Source organism: Gracilinanus agilis, chromosome 2 (genome assembly GCF_016433145.1).
Source record: "Gracilinanus agilis isolate LMUSP501 chromosome 2, AgileGrace, whole genome shotgun sequence".
Taxonomy (NCBI): domain Eukaryota; kingdom Metazoa; phylum Chordata; class Mammalia; order Didelphimorphia; family Didelphidae; genus Gracilinanus; species Gracilinanus agilis.
This window is the reverse complement of record NC_058131.1, coordinates 58,314,120-58,334,518: the sequence shown is the minus strand read 5'-3', so window position 1 is coordinate 58,334,518 and position 20,399 is coordinate 58,314,120. Positions and strand designations below refer to the sequence as shown.

Here is a 20,399-nt window from a genome sequence, read left to right as displayed (position 1 = left end):
CCGAAATGTGGGTTTGAATGGCATGATTTTGAGAGCTAAAGACCACCCATACACTCCTGAGAGACTTTCCTTAAACTAGCTTGTTTACTGTTTAAAATACAGGCTTTTTTTGCTTTTTATTTCTCAAGCTGTAAAAAAAATTCTACCTAATCAACCTAATTTGAACAAATCTGACCAAATATAGGCCTACTACCAATAAGGAATCAATTCTGATCAAGGCATTTTGAACACTGAAGTTTAGAAGCAATCTGGTAGAATAGAATTAATATGGATTTTAGAGTGAAAAGAAGTGTGTTAAATCCTACCTGTATCGTGTACTAATTGTGTGACCATAACCTTCTTTGAATTTGAGTTTCCCCCTTTTTTTGTTTTTTAAAAGAATGACTATTAAAAAATGAAGAACAGGATGGTTTCAGAAAAATTTAAGAAGCTTTATATGAACTGATATGAAATGAAGAGAGCAGAACCAGGAGAACATTGTGTACCATATCAGAAATTATGTAATGTTGGTCAGCCATGAAAGACTTTGCTACTCTGATCATGACAATGATCCAAGATACTTCCAAATGATCCATGACGAAAAACATTATCTTCCTTCAGAGGGAAAACTGGTAAATGCTGGGTATAGATTGAAGCATATTTTTCTTTCCTTCATATTTTCCTTGTTGGCTTTTGTGTATGTGTATTTTCCTTTGCAACACAGCTAATAGAAAAATGTTTCATGTGAATTCACATGTATCACATGTTTTGTGTGAATATCACATATGTTTTATGTGAATTCACATGTACCACATGAAACATCAAATATTACTTGTCCTTTCAAGGTTTAGGGGATGGGCAAGAGTTAAAACAAAAAAAAATTAATTAATGTTAAAAGTTTTAGTGTAATTTGGAAATATTTAATTAAATAAATAAAAATATATTAAAAAAAGAAAAATTAAAAGAATGAACTCTAAGGTTATTTTAGTGCTAAATCCCAACACCATCACCTCAATTACCTTATATAAGCTTTTATTTGTTTGTTTTTTAAACCTTTACCTTCTGTCTTAGAATCTATATTAAGGATGGGTTCCAAGGCAGAAGAACAATAAGGGCAAGGCAATGGGGGTTAAGTGACTTTCTCAGAATCACATAGCTAGGAAGTGTCTGGGGCTAAATTTGAACCCAGGACCTCCCATCTCCAGGCCTGGTTCTCTCTTTACTCATTGAGATACCTAGCTACCCTTTAGCTTAGGTCTTTAAATATATTAGGCTTCTAATAAATGGTTGTGGAAGAAATGACCTAGTTTCAAGTCTCAGCTCTGTTGTATGCTACCTAAGAGGCAGCCTACAGTTGTGGAAGGAGCATTGGCTTTGAATTGAGAGACCAGCTTTGAAATCCCAACTCAGCTCTACTGAGCAGGCATGAGCCTGAGCAGGTCGTTTCATCTAGGATGCTCAGTTTCTTTTTCTTTTCTTTTTTTCCTCTTTCTATAAAATGAAGAGATTGAGCAAGATAATCTCTACAGTCTCATATAGCTCTAAATCAGTGGTTCCCAAACTTTTTTGGCCTACCTCCCCCTTTCCAGAAAAAATATTACTTAGCCCCCTGGAAATTAATTTTTTAAAAAATTTTAATAGCAATTAATAGGAAAGATAAATACACCTGTGGCCATCACCGCCTCCCTGGATCGCTGCAGCACCCACCAAGGGCTGGTAGCGCCCACTTTGGGAATCACTGCTCTAAATCTTTAGATCCTTTAAATCCTATGACTTCAAAGAAGTCCTTTAAAGCATTTGACAGGAGCCCACACCTAGGACCTGTAGCCTTGGCTTTGAAATATGGGACTCTAGGAAGCATGGGATTTAGAGATAAAAGGAGACTTAGAGATCACCTAGTCTAACCTCTTTATTTTATAGAGATGGAAAATGGGACTCTGTGAGCTGAAGTGACTTGCCCAAGGTCACATAGCTCCTTCTTGCTTTCTTAGTAGAGATGTGAGAAATCAAGACCTTTTGCTTGAAGCTGGATGTCATTGTTTAAGACAATTATTGCAGGGGGTCAGGGGGAGCGGGGCAGCTAGGTAGCACAATGGATAAGGATCCAGGCCTGGAGGCAGGAGATCCTGGGTTCAAATCTAGTCTCAGAAATTTCCTAGCTGAGTGACTGTGAGCAAGTGGCTTAACCCCCATTGCCTACTTACCATTCTTCCATCTTAGAATTGATACTCAGACAGAAAGTAAGGGTTAAAAAAAAAGGCAGTTGTTAAGAAGAAGCTGGAGAGTTTGCCATAATTAAGTTTGTATCCATTCTACCCTTGTTACCTTCTTCTGCAATGGATACAGCTTTTTTTTTTTTTTGTGCCCATTACATAAACATAATTACAATGCAGTATGGTTAGTAGAATGAGGAATGGGTATGGAGTAAGGAGATCTGGGCTCTGGTCCCAGATCCATTATGAACTGGTTATGTAACCTAGCGCTGGTCACTGGACCTCCGCTTTGAGAAAGGCTCAGACCCACCATGCTTTTCTCTTTGGACTTTGCCTCTATGCGTTAGCTGCCTCTCTCCTCTTTTTCTTGCTAGTGAGTTTTTGTTTTAACCCTTACCTTCTGTTTTAAAATCGAGATAAGTATCAGTTCTAAAGCAGAAGAGTACTAAGGGCTAGGCAATGGGGGTCAAGTGACTTGCCCAGGGTCACACAACTGGGAACTATGTGAGGTCAAATTTGAACCCAGGTCCTCCCAACTCCAGATCTGGTGCTCTATCTACTGTGCTACCTAGCTGCCCCTCACTAATGAGATCTTTTAGGAATCTCCATTTTAAGAGCTGTTCTTCATTCTTTGTTTTTATTTATCTCTCTCACCCACCCCCACTTAGTAAGTACCTGGAAAAATAAGTTCATAAATGCTTGGTGGTGACATGTGGAAGCCTTAGTCCCTCATCTGTACAATGAAAGCTGTACATTTATCCACCCTCCTGGCCTCACTTGACTTTTTTTAGTGAGAGAGAGAGAGAGAGAGAGAGAGAGAGAGAGAGAGAGAGAGAGAGAGAGGGAGGGAGGGAGAGAGAAGACAAAAGTGCTTTAAAATATGTAAAAATTGCAGAATGTTAGAGCTAGGAAAGTTTTAACCCTAGAGATCATCTAATTCCACTCTCTCCCACCCCCATCCCATTTTACAGATAAGAAAGTTGAGACCCAAGGAGTTTATTTGTGGGCAGCGTTGGACTAGAATTTGGGTTTCCAGGCTCCCTTTCTGGCGTTTTCAGCTCTAGAACAAACAGCATTTAGAATCCCTCATGTGAATGAAAAGGGTTTTTGCAACTTTTTGCCCCAGGCCCACCTTTATTCTTTCCAACTGCTAGCTGAGAAATGCTGTTTTCTTTGGGTGGAAACAACATTGGGCTCCCTGGATCCAAGCTACCAGGGTCAGATCCCCTCTCTGGAGAAGGGAGACACTGGCGTGGATATCAGTTCCTCTAGTAAAAGAAACCTGTTCAGAGGAGGAACGGAGGAACCGCACTTTGAATAGTATTTCAGTTTGATTCTAGTTGAGCTGCTAAGCATTTATGAAGCACCTACTATGTGCCAGGCACTGTGTCAGGAACTGGAGATACAGACAAAATGGAACAACCCCTGCCCTCAAAGAGCTTACATTCTCCTAGGATACAGTATACAATATGTGCAGGGATAAGTAAACACAAAATGCCTACAAAATAAATAAAAAGGAGAGGGAGGGAAAGGAAGGGAATAAGTATGTGTTAAGGAGCCTACTATGTGCTAGGCACTGGGGTAACAGATGAAAATGGAACAGCTCCTACTGTCAAAGAGTTTGCATTCTCCTAGTGAACCGTATACAACATATACATTGATAAATAAATACAAATTCATACAATAAAATAAAAGGGAGGAGGATGGAATAAGCATGTGTTAAAGCACCTTCTATGTGCTAAGTCCTGAGTTACAGACAAAAATAGAACAGTTCCTGCGTTCTGAGAGCTTACATTTTCCTACAGCACAGTGAACAACAAGTACAATGATAAATAAATACAAAATGCATACAATATAAATAAAAGTGGGGAATAAAAGCCATTGCTATGAGTTAAAGCACTTATTATGTGCTAACCAATAAGGATTCAAAGACAAAAACAGAATAGTTTCTGCCCCCACAGAGCTTACATTCTTCTAGGGTACTGCGTATAATATGTACATCAATAAGTAAACACAAGATGTATACAAAATAAATAAAAGGGGCAGGGAGGGAAAGGAAGAGAACACACATCTGTTCACATACCTACTATCCGCCAGGCACTGTGCTAAGTGCATAAAAATGTGAAGGGAAGGGAGGGAGGAAGACAATTTGGATCTTATTATTTCAGGAAACATATGTTGAAAATTGTCATTACATGTAATTGGGAAAACAAAATATCTTTGAACAAAAAATATAATAAAAAGAAATTTGGCTTCTATTGAGTGTTCCTGACCAGTCTCTGCCTCCTCCATTGATGAATACATACATTTGCCAAAAATAATCTTCCAGTGCCACAGGTTTGATCAAAACATTTTCTGTGGCTCCCTATTACCTTTAAGATAAAATACAAACTCTTCAGCATTTAAAACCACCTACATTTGGCTGTAGACTGTCTCCTAACTTCATTCAAACTAAATAGGACTTATTCTCAGAATTTAGAGTGCAAACAGGATTCCATCTCCTGACTTTATCCCTTTGCTCAGGCTGTCCCTCATGTTTAGGATACACCATCTCCTCAACTTTGCCCCTTCATAATCAGGGCTTCCTTCAAGACTCAGCTCTGTAATCAACCACCTCCTTTTCGATACCTTTCTTGGCCCCATCGGTGGTCAGTGTGTTCCAGTACTCTTCACATCTATTTATGTGGCATAGTGGGTACAGACAGCACCAGTTCTGGAATCAGGAAAGTTCATCTTTGTGCGTTCAAATTCAGCCTCAGAGACTTACTAGCTTTATAGACTGTGGACAAGTCATTTAACCCTGTCTGATTCAGTGTCCTCATTTATAAAATGAGAAAGAAATCGCAAGCCGCTCCAGTATCTTTGCCAAGAAAACCCCAAATGGGGTCACAAGAGTCAAACACGACTGAAAAATGACTAAACAACCAACTCTATGTTATTGAGGCAAGGAAGAAGCCCAGTGGATAGAGTTACTTACCTACTTCACCCCCTCGATGCCCTGGAGGGGATGAGTTTGATCTAAAAGATCTTGTAGACATAGAAAGAACAAGACTTAGCAACTGACTGGAGGTGAGATAAGAGAGAAGGGAAAGAGTCAGGGATAGACATTAAGATTGTGGTCCTGCACAGAAGGAAGATGGCATCCTGACCTGAAATAGGAAATTTTGGAGGAGGCCAGGGGTGAGCTTGAGATGCCAATGAAACATCAGGGAGAGAAATCCAGTCAGCAATTAATGATACAGATTAGGATCTCCAGAGAGAAAAAGAAGTGGGCACAAAGGACTTTGGGGACTTGATATATGGACTTGGACATCATCTGTATGATCATCATGACCAAAGAGCTGGAAGGAATTTTGGAGGCCCACAAACCCAATCCCCTCAGTTTTCAGATGAGGAAACTGAGGCTCAAAAAGTTTAAATGACTTGCTCATAATCACACAGCTAGTAAGTGTCAGAGGGGAGACTTGTTTCCAAACCCTGGGTCTCTTTCACTTCTTCCAAGAAAAAGGAGAGGGTTCAAATGGACAAAAGGAAGATGGTGGGGAATTTACAATAGAGGCACTCTGTTGTTATCAGTGACAGAAGAATAGCTTCAATCATTCACAATATGAGGCCAGTAAGAGCAGGCTTCTGTGAGCTCCTGGAAAAGGCCTTTTGGTTCAGGTCTCTGCAAATCAGGGATCTGCTTGGATGCACACCCAGAGGGAGCCTTTGGGCCGCATTAAAGATTTATGATGAACGTTTCTCCTACTATCTCCAAATGTCAGGTCAGCCCTTGTGACTGTATATCACAAGGGTTTTTTAAAAGTCCCATAAGCTTATGGTAATATCCGAGGAATTAAGACAGAGCAGGCCAGGGGCATCTGGAGATGGGAACTGGTCTGCTGTCCCCTAATCTTTCTTCTTTATAGTTAGAGGTTAACAGGGAGCAAGGAAGGATTTTAGGATTGCTCAGGGGCTGGGTCTAAGCCTGGGAATGGGATGGTTAAATGTGAAGGCTAGCTCAGGATGGGTTCCAGGTGGCTGCCTCTAGATATATTCTCAGGTCTCATTTAAATGTCTTTACACAAAGGGACTTCAGTATTTCCTCACTGAAAAATATTAAGGGCAGCAAGTTGACACAGTGGATAGATCACCAGGCCTGGAGTCAGGAGAACCTGGCTTCAAATCTGTCCTCAGACACTTCCTAGCCGTGCCACCCTGGGCAAGTCCCTGAATCCCATGTGCCTAGTCCTTGTCCTTCTGCCTTAGAGTTGTTACTAATACAGAAAGTAAGGGTTCAGAATTTTTTTTAAAGCAAAGAAAATATTATATGCACCAGCATGATGGGTGGAGTTGGCGGGCTATAAGCATTTACATAGTGCCTACTGTGTGCCAGGCATTGTGTTAAGCATTTTTCCTACAAATATTAGCTCATTTGATCTTCACAAAAGCCCTAGGAAATAGGTGCTTTTATTCATCTTCATTTTACTCTTGAGGAAACCAAGGGAGACAGTGACTTGCCCAGGGTCACATAGCTAGTAAGCATGCGAGGCTGGGTTTGAACTCAGGTTTTCCTGACTCCAAACTCAGCACTCTACCAACTTTTTCACCACCTGGGTTACAGTCCTGGCTCTGGCTGTGTGATCCTTGAGGCCTCAATAGGCCCCAGTTCCCTTCTCCATAACATAGAGGTAATAACATTTGCACCGCTTATCCCCAGGGCTGATGAGAAGGCTGGATCGAATTATGTATGTAAAGTGCATTGCAGACTGTTCGTGCTTTATGAATGCACGCTTGGGGGTGGGAGGAGGTGCTTAGATCATAGAACCAACAGTTATAGAATGGGCTGAAGGACACCTTAGAGATCGTGTAGCCCAGCTCTGTTTTATAGATGAGAAAACTGAAGGCCAGATGCGGGAAAAGAGATGGATTAAAGATCCCAGGGACCCTGAGACTTCAGACTAATTTAATAAATCTTACAAAAATGCAAATGAATTTTTTAATTCTTATTTTGCCCTCTTGTTAAGTGCTGTGTAGAACCCTAAACTGGGAATCTCACCTACATGTTATGTTCCAAGGTCTCTCCCAACTCTGACCTTCTGTGTTCCAAGCAAGGTCTCTTCTAGCTCTAGCATTCTGGGTTCTAAGGCTCCTTTCAGCTCCAAATCTATGAAATCTAAGTCTTAGTTTGTGATATCTAAAGTGCTCCTAGTACTTAGATTCTACCTCCTAAATCTCTGCCCCCAACAAGAGATAGTCTCTGTTCTAAGATTCGTCTAACATTCTATGTTCTAAGGTCCCTCCTAACTCTGACATTCCATGTTCTAAGGTCCCTCCTAGCTCTGACATTCTATGTTCTAAGGTCCCTCCTATCTCTGATATTCCATGTTCTAAGGTCCCTCCTAGCTCTGACATTCTATGTTCTAAGGTCCCTCCTATCTCTGACATTCTATGTTCTAAGGTCCCTCCTAGCTCTGACATTCCATGTTCTAAGGTCCTTCCTAAGTCTGACATTCTATGTTCTAAAGTCCTTTCAGCTTTGACATTCCATGTTCTAAAGTCTCTTCAGCTCTGATGTGTTCTGAGGTCTCTCCTGGCTCTGACATTCACAGTCTAAGGTATCTTCTAGCTCAGACATTCTACATCCTAAGACCCTTTTTTGTCCCTTCTAGTTCTCAGATGTTAAAAACTAATTTCTCACCTGCTGTGTTTCTCCCTGGTGGTGTTGTCCTAAAACATGATTTTCCCTACTGACCTTCATCATCCTCCCTGGGGATAAGATCAAGAATGTTTTTGTGGAGGAGGAGTGGGGAAAAATGTATGAAAAGGGAGGATCTGTCAGCAATGCCTCTGACGGACCAGTGAAGTCATCTGACCATGCTCCTCCAAAGGAGCAAGCTCCCAGAGGTGAGTAGAGGATCTGGTACTAGGATCTACCATTCACCCCAAATAGCCTCTGGGACCTTCACTGAGGATTACTGAAAGAAGGACCTTGCCTCCCATCTTTTCCCTTTCTCCTAGCAGCTAAAATCTGAGACGGAGCAGATTGCAAACCAGAGCGTCTTCAATCCTTAAAAAATGCCTTGTTAACACACTGTAAGCTACTGAGCCATGACAACCTGTGGCAGATTTCAAAACCACAGAACTAAAAGCAAATATAGAGCCTGTCCTATAGGCTGGATAGCCAAGGTGGGAGATAAAGAAGGAAGTCAAATCAGAGAATTAAAATCGGAGAACATTGGATCTAGAAAAAAAAAACAACTTTAGAAATTATTGAATCTCTTTCCGTTTACAGATGAAAATGGAGAGAGTCATAAAGGGAGAAAGAATAGACCAAGATCTTAGGAGGGACAAGATTTCAGGTTTTTAAAAAAGTGATAATATTAGGGACAGAGACTAGTAGACTTGTGATCTTATTGTAAGAGGGTTAGAAGCTCTCTCTACCAGAAGAGGTGGGTATCTTCTCTACAAATTAGAGTCTTAGAGAATTGCCTATGGTAATTAAACGAGAGATTTTCTCCTCTCTTCTAATCTCCTACTGTTGTTTACCTTTTCAGTCATGTCTGACTCTTGGTGACTCCATTTGGGATTTTCTTGGCAAGGATACTGTAGTGGTTTGCCACTTCATCCTCCAGCTCATTTTACAGAAGAGGAAACTGAGGCCAACAGGAAGAAGTGACTTGCCCAGGGTCACATAGCTAGTGTCTGAGGTTGAATTTGAACTCAGATCTTCCTGGAACTTTAACTACTGCACCACCTAGTTGCTCTGAACCTCTCCACTAACCCTGGGGGAGAAAAATAAATAAAGGAAAATACACAAAACTATGCAGAGTCAAGCAAAACAAATTCCCAACATTGGTCATAGCCCAAAATATAGCTTGTTCTGTGACCTGAGTTCATCACTTTTCTTTCTGGAGGTGAGTAGCCCCATTGGTACTCTTTAGTCATGGTTGGTCATTACATTCATCAAAGCTCTCAAGTCTTTCCAAATTGTTTATTTTTATGATGTCTATTATATTAATTGTTGTCCATATACTGCTCACTTCATTGGGTCATACAGGTCTCAAGGTTTCACTGAAACCATCTCTTCCGTCAACCTAATGGCACCACGGCATTCTATTACATTCTTATCCAAAATTTTGTTGGTTTCTCTCCAATTGATGGGCATCCCCTTTATTTTCAGACTTTTGCTACCACCAAAAGAACTACTATAAATAGCAACAGAAGAAGCCAGGTGGCTCAGTGTGTAGAGAGCCAGGTTTAGAGATAGACGGTTCTGGGTTCAAAACTGGCCTCAGACACATCCTGGTTGGGTGACCTTGGGAAAGTCCCTTAGTCCCTATTGCCTAGCCCTTACTGCTCTTCTGCCTTGGAATCAATATGCGGTACTGATTCTAAGACAGAAGATAAAAGGTTAAAAAAATAGAGAAACTGAGGCTCAGACAATATATGTCAGAGCTGATAGCCAAATCCCTCATTCTTTCTACTATACCAATAGTGACCCAACTACTGCTGGGCATTAAGGAGGACACAATAAGGATAAAGTTTGGTTCCTATTCTTAAGGAGGATGCATGGTACTAATTTTAAGGAAGAAAATAAGGGTTTAAAAAATTGATGTACATATAGACCATCATCCTCTTTGATCTGTTTGGGTATAGGTCTAATAATGATATCACTGGGTCAAAAGGCACACATAATTGAGTGACTTTGGGGGAATAGTTCCAAATTTCTTTCTAGAATGGTTCGACCAAGAGTATACTAATATGCCTATTTTCTTGCAGTTCCTTCAACTTTGGTAATTTTCCTTTTTTAACTTTACAAATCTGATGTGTGTAGGTGGACTCTCAGAGTTGCTTTAGTTTTGTTTTTTTAATTGAGACAAACAGGGTTAAGTGGCTTGTTCAGGTAACAGCTATTAAGTGACTGAGGCCAGATTTGAACTCAGAAAGCTGAATCTTCCTGATTCTAAGGCCACTGAGTCACCTAGTTGCCTTCGTTTCATAAATTTTTCTTTATTTTTTTTTAAACCCTTGTACTTCGGTGTATTGTCTCATAGGTGGAAGATTGGTAAGGGTGGGCAATGGGGGTCAAGTGACTTGCCCAGGGTCACACAGCTGGGAAGTGTCTGAGGCCGGGTTTGAACCTAGGACCTCCTGTCTCTAGGCCTGACTCTCACTCCACTGAGGTACCCAGCTGCCCCCAATTTTTCTTTATTTTTAAAAATTTTCTTTATTTCTTAAATCCTTATCTTCCATCTTAGAATCACTTCTGTGCATTGGTTCCAAGGCAGAAGAGTGATAAGGACTAGGCAATGGGGGTTAAGTGACTTGCCCAGGGTCACACAGAGAAGAGTCTGAATCCAGATTTGAACCCAGTACCTCCCATCTCCTCATCTTGTTCTCTATTCACTGAGTCACCTAGCTATTATATACCCCCTTGGAGCATTTTTCATATAGCTACTTAGAACTTTCATTTAGCTACTTAGAAAATTGTTTTTTTCCAATTATCATTGAATCAGTTCCTTATATATCTTAGAAATTACACCCTTGTTAGAAAAACTTACTCAAATATTCTCCCTCCCCCATAGTTACCAGCTTCCATTTGAATTTTAGGTATATTGGCTTTGTATAAATTTTTTAAATTTAATGTAATCAAAATCAAATTTCATTCTTCTGTGATCCTCTCTATTCCTCGTGTGGTTGACACTACTACCCAAATTAGTTTATTTATCCAGGGCTATAATAATCAAACTACCAAAGGATTACTTTATAGAGCTGGTAAAAATAACAAAATTAATTGTGAGGGCAAAAAAGGGTTCCCTTATCCATAGACCTGAAAAATCCTTCCCTATGCCTCTAATTTGCTTAGGATATCAGCTTTTATATATAGGTCATTCATCTATTTGGAGCTTTTCTTGGTATAGTGTGAAATGTTGGTCTACACTCTATACCAATTTTTGCAGGATCGCTTCTCAGTTTTTCTAGCAGTGCCATAATGACTTCTTACTCCAATAGCTAAAGTCTTTGGATTGATAAAAATGATAGGTTCCTGCATTTGTGTACCTGATTTGTTCCACTGGCCAACTCCTTCCTTCCTTCCTTCCTTTTACCTTCTACCTCTGAATCAATGTTACATATTGGTTCTAAGGCAGAAGAGCACCAAGGGCCAGGTAACTGGGGTTAAGTGACTTGCCCAGGGCTGACCTCCTGACTTTAGGCCTGGCTCTCTATCCACTGAGCCAACCAGCTGCCCCCTTACCTCTTTATTTCTTAATCAGCACCGAATCATTTTATTGAGTATGACTTAACAATGTATCTTGAGATATAATAACTGTTAGGCCTCCTTCCTTCCCAGTTTCCCTCCCACGCCATCATTTTTTTCAAAATTCATAACCTTTTTCCCCTCCAAATTAATTTTACTTTTGTAACTAGCTCTATAAAGTAGTTGTCTGGAGGTAGACACAGGATAATGTTGTCTATCATCCTTGCTACCATGAAAAACTGAGATGTCATTCAATACATCTGACTCTAGGTTTTCATGAATCTCAGCTATGAATCCCTGGGCCAAATATCTAAGATGTGCTAAGGCATCGTCATCTTTCAATACAAAGTCCAAAATGTGTAAGTTCTTTTGCAATTATGCCAAATATAGCAGTAGTGCTTTCCCATTTAAATTTTTATCTTTAAATTTTGCACCCTAAAGATTGAGGTAATATAAATTTCTGACAATAAAATTCTTTTTTTCTTAAAGCAAAAAAGCCCTTAAAAATAAAAATAAAATAATCCTTTGGTAGTTTGGTAATTAAAGCATTAAATATGTTATTTGGGTAGTATTGCCATTTTTAATATATTAGACTGGCTTATCCGTCAGCAGTTAATATTTCTTTAATTATTTGGTTCTTTTATTTATTTTGCTAAAGACTATTTTGTGGATATATTCACATGGTCCCTTTGTGGGTCTTGGTAGGTAGACTCCCAAACATTTTATACATTTGATATCTATTTTAAGTGGATTTTTTCTATCTCTTCCTGTTTTGTTGGTAACATGGTGATGTGTTTGGATTTATTTAAGATCCCACAGTTGTACTGAAATTATTTCAATTCATTTTAACTGTTTCTCTAGAGTTCTCCTAAGTATACCATCATATCATTGGCAAAAAGGGATTATTTTATTTCTTCTTCACCTTTCCCCTGATATTTGGGGGGTGAGGGAGGGTAATGGCCACAGCTAGCATTTTTAGCTGTAGAGTACAGTGCCTACCCCATAGCATGCTCCCAAGAGATGTTTATTGACTGGATGACTATATCAAGTAGCAGTAGAGACGTCTTTCTTTAACTTCTGATCTTTCTGGGAAATGCTTTAGTTTATCGTTATTGAATATTACTCTTGTTCCTATTTTATTTTATTTGTTAAACCCTTACTTCCCATCTTGGTGTAATTCTAAGACAGAAGAGCAATAAAGGCTAGGTAATTAGGATTAAGTGATTTGTCCAGGATCACACAGATAGGAAGTATCTGAGGCCAGATTTGAATCCAGGTCAGCTTGATTCCTGCCATGGTACTTGGTTTTAAATATATATACATTTTATATTACTTACTTACCATGTTACTTATTATTTATCATGTTACTTATTACTAACCATGTTAAGGAAAAGCCCATTCTGTTGACAGGTTTTGAGTCCAAATCATTTAGTCTTTCATAAGATCTTTTCAAACTGATGTAAGGGTTAAACTTAATGGTTGGACAATAATTTTATGAAGTTATGTGGTCGCCAATATTTATTATACCTCGAGTCAGAAATTTATTTACAAATAGAGAAGAAATAATAAAGAAGAGAAATGTGAGGGAGTTAGTTTGCAGCATTTATAAAAAAACCCTTTACCTTCAGCCTTAGAGTCAATAATAAGTATCCATTTTTAGGCAGAAGAGTGGTAAGGGCTAGGTAATCATGGTTACGTGACTAGTCTAGGGTCACACAGCTAAGAAGTGTTTGAGGCCAAATTTGACTGTAGGTCATCCCATCTCTAGGCTTGGCTCTCTATCCACTGAGCTACTGAGCCACCACTCCTTTTAAAGTTTTTATAGCTTAAAATTGCACTAAAACTTTTGGTACATCCTGTATTATTTTCTTGACATTCCTGTTTTTGGATGGATTTGTGCTGAATGTATCAAGTTCTAGATCTAAAGAAAACAAAATACTACAAAAAAACTACAGCCTTGCAAGAAAGTAAGTCAAAAACGTAAAAAATTCTATTAAACATTGTTACATAATAAAGGAAGTCAAGGGGTGAACATCCCCAAATTCTACCTAAGATCAGAGGGAAAAGCTGAAGTCTATTTACAAAGTAGATCAAAGTAATGTGAGGATTCCGAAAAGAGAGAGAGTAGTTCTGGTTGGTGCTGGACCATTGGGGTGGGGATGGGGCTTAAATGATAGACCAAGGAGGTAAGCTAAGGGACTGATTATATGTTTACCTTAACACTAATGAATCCAATCTCCTACCCTGGTCAGTTTGCACGTGAAATGGCCTATTTCGTTTATGCATGTCTTCTCAAATCATCTTGGTTTGGAGAAGACAACATGATATAATGGAAAGCCTGCTAGATTGGGAGGGAGTTGGCCTGAGTTGGAATGCTGTCCTCGTTCCTTACTAGTCAGGAGCCAGAACTAACAGCATCACTGCTTTTCTCTGGAACCCAGTTTCTATGTAAAATAAAGGTCTACACTGTAGGGTTTTTAACCTAGGATGGACAGACCCCAGCAGGGCCAATGGATAAGTTTCAGAAGGTCACGAACTTAAATGGGGGGAAAAATTCCATTTTTATGAAAATCAGACAGAAATTTAGCATTTCCTTCCTTCAATTATTTAAAACTATTTTTTTAAAGAAGGGGTTCCTAGACTTTCTCAGCGTGCCAAAGAGTTCCATGACACAAACAAGATTATGAATTCCTGGTCTAAATGATTTTGAATTTCTTTTTGCTGTTATATATCTTGGGATTCTGAACACATCTTTTTATTCTTTCTATAATGCTACAGTGCTAGGCTGACAAGTGGATTCTAAATCATAAGAAAAGATGGATGGAAGGAAGAAGGGAAGAAAGGAAGGAAAGAAGGAAGAAAGGAAGGGAGGAGGGAAGAAGGAAGGGAGGGAGGAAGGAAAAGAGGAAGGAAGGAAGAGGCAGAGAGGGGAAGGAAGGGAAAGAGGGAGGGAGGAAGAGAGTGAGAAAAGAAGGAAGGAAAGAGGAAGGAAGGAAAGGAGGAGGGAAAAGAGGAAGAAGGGAGAAGAGGAAGGAAGGGAGGAAAGAAGGAAAGGAGGGAGGAAGGAAGGAAAAGAGGGGGTTGGGAGGAAGAAAGGAAGGGAGGGAATGGAAGAAGAGAGAAAGGAGGGGAAAGGAGATAAAAGAAGGAAGGAAGGAAAGGAAAGAGAACAAAAGGAGGAGGAAAAGAAAGGAAAAAGGGAAAGAAACGTGGGAAGGAGGGGGAAAGGAAGAAGAAAAGATAGGAGGGAGGGAATGGAAGAAGAGAGAGGAGGGAAAGGGAGAGAAATGAAGGGAGGAAGGGAAGAAAGGAAGGATAGAGCAAAAAGAGGAAAGTAGGAAGAGAAAAAGGAGGGAAGGATGGAGATAAAGTAGGAAGAAAGGAAGTGAGGGAAGAAGAAAGGAAAGAGGGGAAGAAAAGGAGGAAGAGAAAAAAGGGAAGTAAGAGGGGAGGAAAAGGGGGAAGAAAGAAGGAAAGAAGAGAGGAAGAAAGGGAGGAAGGAAGGAAAAGAAGAAAAGGAGAAAGGAGGGAAGGAAGGAAAGAAGGAAAGGAAGGAAGATGTGAAAACATTTATTAATGTTCTTTAGTCAACAAGCATCTATTAATCACTTACTACACACCAGGCACTGGGCCAAGCATTGAAGATATTTTAAAAAGGCCAGAACATGACTGTTGGTTTCAAGGTACTCACATGTTAACGGGGGAGCCAACATGGCAATAACTATGTACCAAGAAGGTCTATTCAATGTATATGTAGAGAGGCATCCTCTGTGTTACTGTGTGCCTGGCTGTGAGAGGACTCTAACTGGGGATCCCAGGGATGAATGACTTCAGGGGAGTTTTATTTCTTGACCGGAATCGTGGCCCTTTCTTAGCACAATTTAAGACACAAAATAAGATAAATAATTCAATTCAACAAACATTTATTAAGTGCATGGGGGATTAAAGAGATATAAAGTTTAAAGAAGCCCTGGACTCTGGCCTCATTATAATAATAGCTGATAATACTTGAAGGTCTGAGAAGTGATTTAACATAGTAACAAAGAAGCTGAATTGGTATTCAGGAGACTTGGATTCAAATTCTACTTCAGACATTAATTAGTCATTTGATCATGGGTGGTTCAGTTAAATTTTGAGCTGCAGTTGCCCTATCTGAAATATAGATATAAGAATATTGCCTATCTACCAACTTGATGTTGAGGTTGATGTGAAACAAGTATGTAAACTTTAAAATCGTTATAGTAACATATGAGCTTTGGGGGCTAGCTGAGTGGCTCAGTGGATAGAGAGCCAGGCTTGGAGATGGAAGGTCCTGGGTTTAAATCTCACTTCAGACACAGCTGTGTGACCCTGGGCAAGTCACTTAACCCCCATTGCCCCTGGCCCTTACCACTCTTCTGCCCTGGAACCAATACAGAGTATTGATTCTAAGAAGGAAGTAAGGGTTTAAAAAAAAAAAAAAGAAAAAGAAATATGAAATCATTACCCATAATTCTGTGGGGTAGGCTGCAACCTTACAGAGTCTGTAGTCCCAAAAGGGGATAAGCTATATTCTTCAGTAAGTACAATACACAGTAACGGAATTAGTGGGGATAGAGAACAAAGTGCTTTGTGAGTGCAAAGGGAAGACAGCTTCCCCATGAGAGGCAGCTTGCATGTTTCTTCCCATTTCCAGGCACTGAAAGAGCCAGAGACCCCATCCCCCTCCAGCTGACATTCCTTTGGGAGAAAATGTTGCTGCTCTGCTGCATTTCTGCCTGTGCCTAGGGGCAGGAGTTCTTTTCTTTCATCCTGGGTCTTCATGCAGTGGGAAATCGAGTAAGGATTTAGAGTCCCCATCTTTGGGTTCAAATCCCATCTTTGACACTTACCTAGTTGTGTCTTAGCCGCCTTAGACCTTATTTTTCTCATCTTTATAAAAGAGAGATTATGGCATACACTTTACCTTCTTCGTGGAGTGGTTGGGAGGATTGGATGAAATAATTTAGGTAAAGTGTTTTGTAAACCATAATGTGAAATAAAGAGAGCAGAAAATCCTAGATCTACAGTTGGGAAAGGACTCTAGTCCATCTTTCTCATTTTACAAGTGAGGAAACTGAGGCTATTGTTGGATGGCTATTATTACTGTCATCTCTCTCTCCTTTCTTCCCTTCCTCCCTTCATTTCTCTCCCTTTTCCCTCCTTTCTCTCTTCTTCCATTCCCTCCCTCCCATATTATTTTATAAGAGAGAGAAGACACAAAACAAGGGATCACATAGGTCATAGAGCCAAGACAGAGTAAAGCTGAGAAAGAGGCTTCGAACAGACCTGCTGGACAGAAGGGAATTAATAAGATGTTATTAATAAGATGAATTAAGAAGAAACTGTTGGCCCTAGGGACTCCAAAATAGATGAAGCAATACTATAAATTAGGAGGTCCGTTGAAAAAAAGGGGGAAGGCAGGGGTGCTTGCCTTTCAATGGATTCATGTGCAAACCTTTCTGGTATATGCCTATCACATCCTTAAAATTCTTGCTAGCCTGAATGCTTTTGGAGTGTGAAAATTCCTCCTCCTCCTCCTTTCCCCCCCCCCCCTTAAACCCCTACCTTTTTAGTATCATTTCTAAGACTGAAGAGAGGGCTAGTCAGTTGGGGTTAAGTGACTTGTCCAGGGTCACATTCTCAGATGGTCTTTTTTTTTTTAAACCCTTACTTCCTGTCTTAGAATTATATTGAGTATTGGTTCCAAGGCCGAAGAATGGTAAGGGCTAGGCAATGGAGATTAAGTGACTTACGCAGCTAGAAAGTGTCTGAGGTCATATTTGAACCCAGGTCCTCCTGATTCCAGGCTTGGCTCTCTATCCATTGTGCTACCTAACCATTCTGCTCAGATCCCTTCTTGGAATATTTTCAAAATCATCCAGGTTCTGAAGCTTTCAGGGTTTCTTAGAGTGGTATTGTCCCCTCTCAAGGGGCATTTTTGCCAAGAAAACCCCAAGACTTCCAACTACCTCTTCAGTGTTCTTCCCATTACACTAGATTGAATAAAAATCTGCCGATACTATTTTTAAATCACAGAATCAGAGAGTTGGAAGAGATCTTAAGACATCATAATTTAAACTTTTCAAGGAGAACATAACCATAAAGGATATTATTTTCATTCATCCAACTAAGGCAACTCAAATAAACTTAAAAAAACAAACAATGAACAATAATAGCATTTACAATTACAAAGTACTTTACATGTGATCTCCTTTTATCCTCATTCTGTTATCCTGGGAGATAAGTGTTATTATTATTCCCATTTTACAGATGCAGAAACTGAGGCTAGTATAAGTTAAGTGACTTGTCTAGGGTCACACAGCTCATCAGAATCTGAGGCTGGATTTGAACTTCAATCTTCCTGATGCCAAACCCACCCCTGTATCTACTGGGCCACCTCCTGTAGCCTTAGTTTAATCATACTTAAAAATATGAACTTTAAAAACAAATCACAAATTAAAATTTTTGCCTCTTAAGTTTTTATTTTTATTTTTTGGCTTGGTTTGTCTGTATTTGGTATTCATTCTGATGACCCATACTCTGCAGTATGGTAGGAAGAATTCTCAACTGGGTCCAAGTTGTGATTGCTGCTTCCTAGCTGAATGACCTTGACCAAAGAAATCACTTCTCTTCGGACCTCAGTTTCCCCCTCTGTAGGATGAGTGGGTTGGCCTAGATGTCCTCCCACTACCTCAGCCCCCAATCTGAAGCAGCCTCTGCACTCCCACTAGGCACCCTTAGGGCCTGCCAGAGTTCTGGTGCCCTCAGCATCTTTCCAATGTTTAAACAGATGTACGTTTAAAAAAAAAAAAAAAACCAACAACAACCCAAAACACAACCCACCAGAAAAGCTGCATTTAAACAGCATGCGGTAATTTCATCCTTAATCTTGGCCTTGGTTCCTTGGCAAAGGGACAGTATTGCAGGCCCCCTTGCAAAGGCTGTCCGGTGGAAGTCTTCAGGGACATCTTTACCTGGTTGCTCACTGTCCTCATTGACCTTTAGTTAAAGACTATCTCTGCCCAGCAATGGATTTTTGGCTGATCCCAGGGGAAGGCCCTTCAGACAGATTTCGCTGGGCTGGATGGAAGGAGCCCCTAATTGGGCCAATGAATCATTCTGGGAAGCTTTGGGGCTAGACATAAAATAGATAAAAAATAAAGGGGGGGGGGGGATGAGAAGAGAGCCAGGCTCTTGTATTGTGGGTATGGCTCCCCTCGAGTTTCTGGCTGGAGGGATTCCACCCCTTCCCCCCTCCCCCTGCGCCTCCCCGCCCCAACCAACCAACCAACTGAAATGACCAAACGATTTGGCAGGCTCCGGGGAGAGCACATGCTGCCGCTGCGGCTGCGGCTCGGGCGGCTTCAGTGCGCGCCGCGCTTCCCGGGGGGCTGCCAGATCTACGGAGCGCTCTAGCTGGCCCGGCCGCCGGGGGCCTCCCGCGCTGGGAGCAGGGCGGGCTAGCGCTGCCCGGCAGGGGCCCAGAGGGGAAGAGGGGGGCTGGCGCTGACCTCGTGGAGACGCCGCAGCCAGCCCCTGGAGGAAGCGGAGTGGTGACCCGGCGAGGATAGCCATGGCGCTGCCGCCCAGCCCGCAGCCAAACTTTGCGAGGGGCACACATGGACGAAGTTAGCCGCCGCGCCGGAATAAAAGAGCGGGCGGGCTCCGGGAAGGGGGGCGAGGCAGACTCTCCGGCGGCGGGGAGCGCTCGAGCCGGCGGATTAAAAGCCATTAAAGATATATTTATTGCCAAAGCGTCCCAGGATCTCCGGGGCCAGAGCAGGAGAGCAATCAGCTCCTTCCCCGCAGCGCCAATCACAGCCTAACGGAGAGGGAGGAGCGGGGGGAGGGGGGAGCCGGCCCCAGCGAAAACCCACTGCTCACACTCGCTCGCACACTCACACTCACTCACAAGCACGGAGACACAAACTTTTGCAAGCGGATTGTCCCTGGCTCCGGGGAGCCCCCCGCGCGCGGGCCGGGAAAGACGCTGCGTCCCGGCCACTCGCCCGGTGCATGGAGGCGGCTCCACCGAGGACGGAGAGAGCCCCAAGCCCGGGAGCAGGCGCCTGCCTCGGCGCGGAGAGCCTGGACTGCTGCCCCGGCGGACGCCCGAGCGCCCCATGGACAAGAGGAACGAGCTGGAGAAGGAGCCCCCGATCTCCCGTAAGCAGCGGCTCATGGCAGCCATCGCGTCCGGCGGCGAGAGCCTGGGGACGGCGGCCCCGGGGGGCGGCAGCAGCGGCGGCGCCGAGAAGCCCCCCAGCAGCGGCGGCGGCGGGGGCCCGGCGTCTGCCCCGCTCTCGTGTTTCATCTGTGGCGGGGGTATCGGCCGCGGCAAGGAGCTGAAGCTGCAGGTAAAACAGCCCGCGCAGGGGCGCGGAGGAGAGGCGGCCGGAGCCGGGGCCGTGGCCGGAGCGGCCGGGCCTGGGGGCAGCCTGCAAGCCCAGCCCTTCTTCCCCTTCCTGCAGCAGCAGGAGCCAGCGCCCGGAGCCCGGGAGGTGTCCCCCGCGGACGGCTGCGTGCTGGTGTGCGCCGTGTGCCGCTGCTTCCTGGGCGAGCAGTGGGCAGCGTTCGAGCGCTCGCGGACCCCCGTGGAGAAGCGCATGTACTGGCTCAAGCGGCCCTACCAGTGCGAGGCGGGCGGGGGCGCTCCGGGTCGCCGCGCTGCCGCCCCCCAGGAGTGGAACCTCTCCTACGCCCTGGAGCAGGGCGAAGAGGACGACGACGAGGACGACGACGAAGGGGAGGGGGCCGGCGGCGGCAGCTGCAGCGGCTCGAGGAGGGGTGGCCGCCCCCCCCAGGAGGAGGCGCACGACTCGGACCTCTCTTCCCTCTCTGACACAGACCACCTCTCCGAGCCTGAGCCCGCCCCAGGCCCGGCCCCCAGGGACCAGGGCAGCCCAGACTACGGCCCGCCTCCGCCTAAGGAAGCGGGCGGG

The 20,399-nt window shown here is 42.8% G+C and overlaps 1 protein-coding gene across 1 annotated transcript in view; it reads right to left on the bottom strand.

Moving 5' to 3' along the window:
• CIBAR2 (CBY1 interacting BAR domain containing 2) overlaps positions 1-19,032 on the bottom strand; it is a 197,352-nt gene extending 178,320 nt beyond the window's left edge. The window contains exon 1 of the mRNA XM_044659400.1: positions 18,764-19,032. Within this exon, the coding sequence (XP_044515335.1) occupies positions 18,764-19,032 (269 nt within the window). The remainder of the gene's footprint in view (positions 1-18,763) is intronic.
• Positions 19,033-20,399: the final 1,367 nt, after the last annotated feature.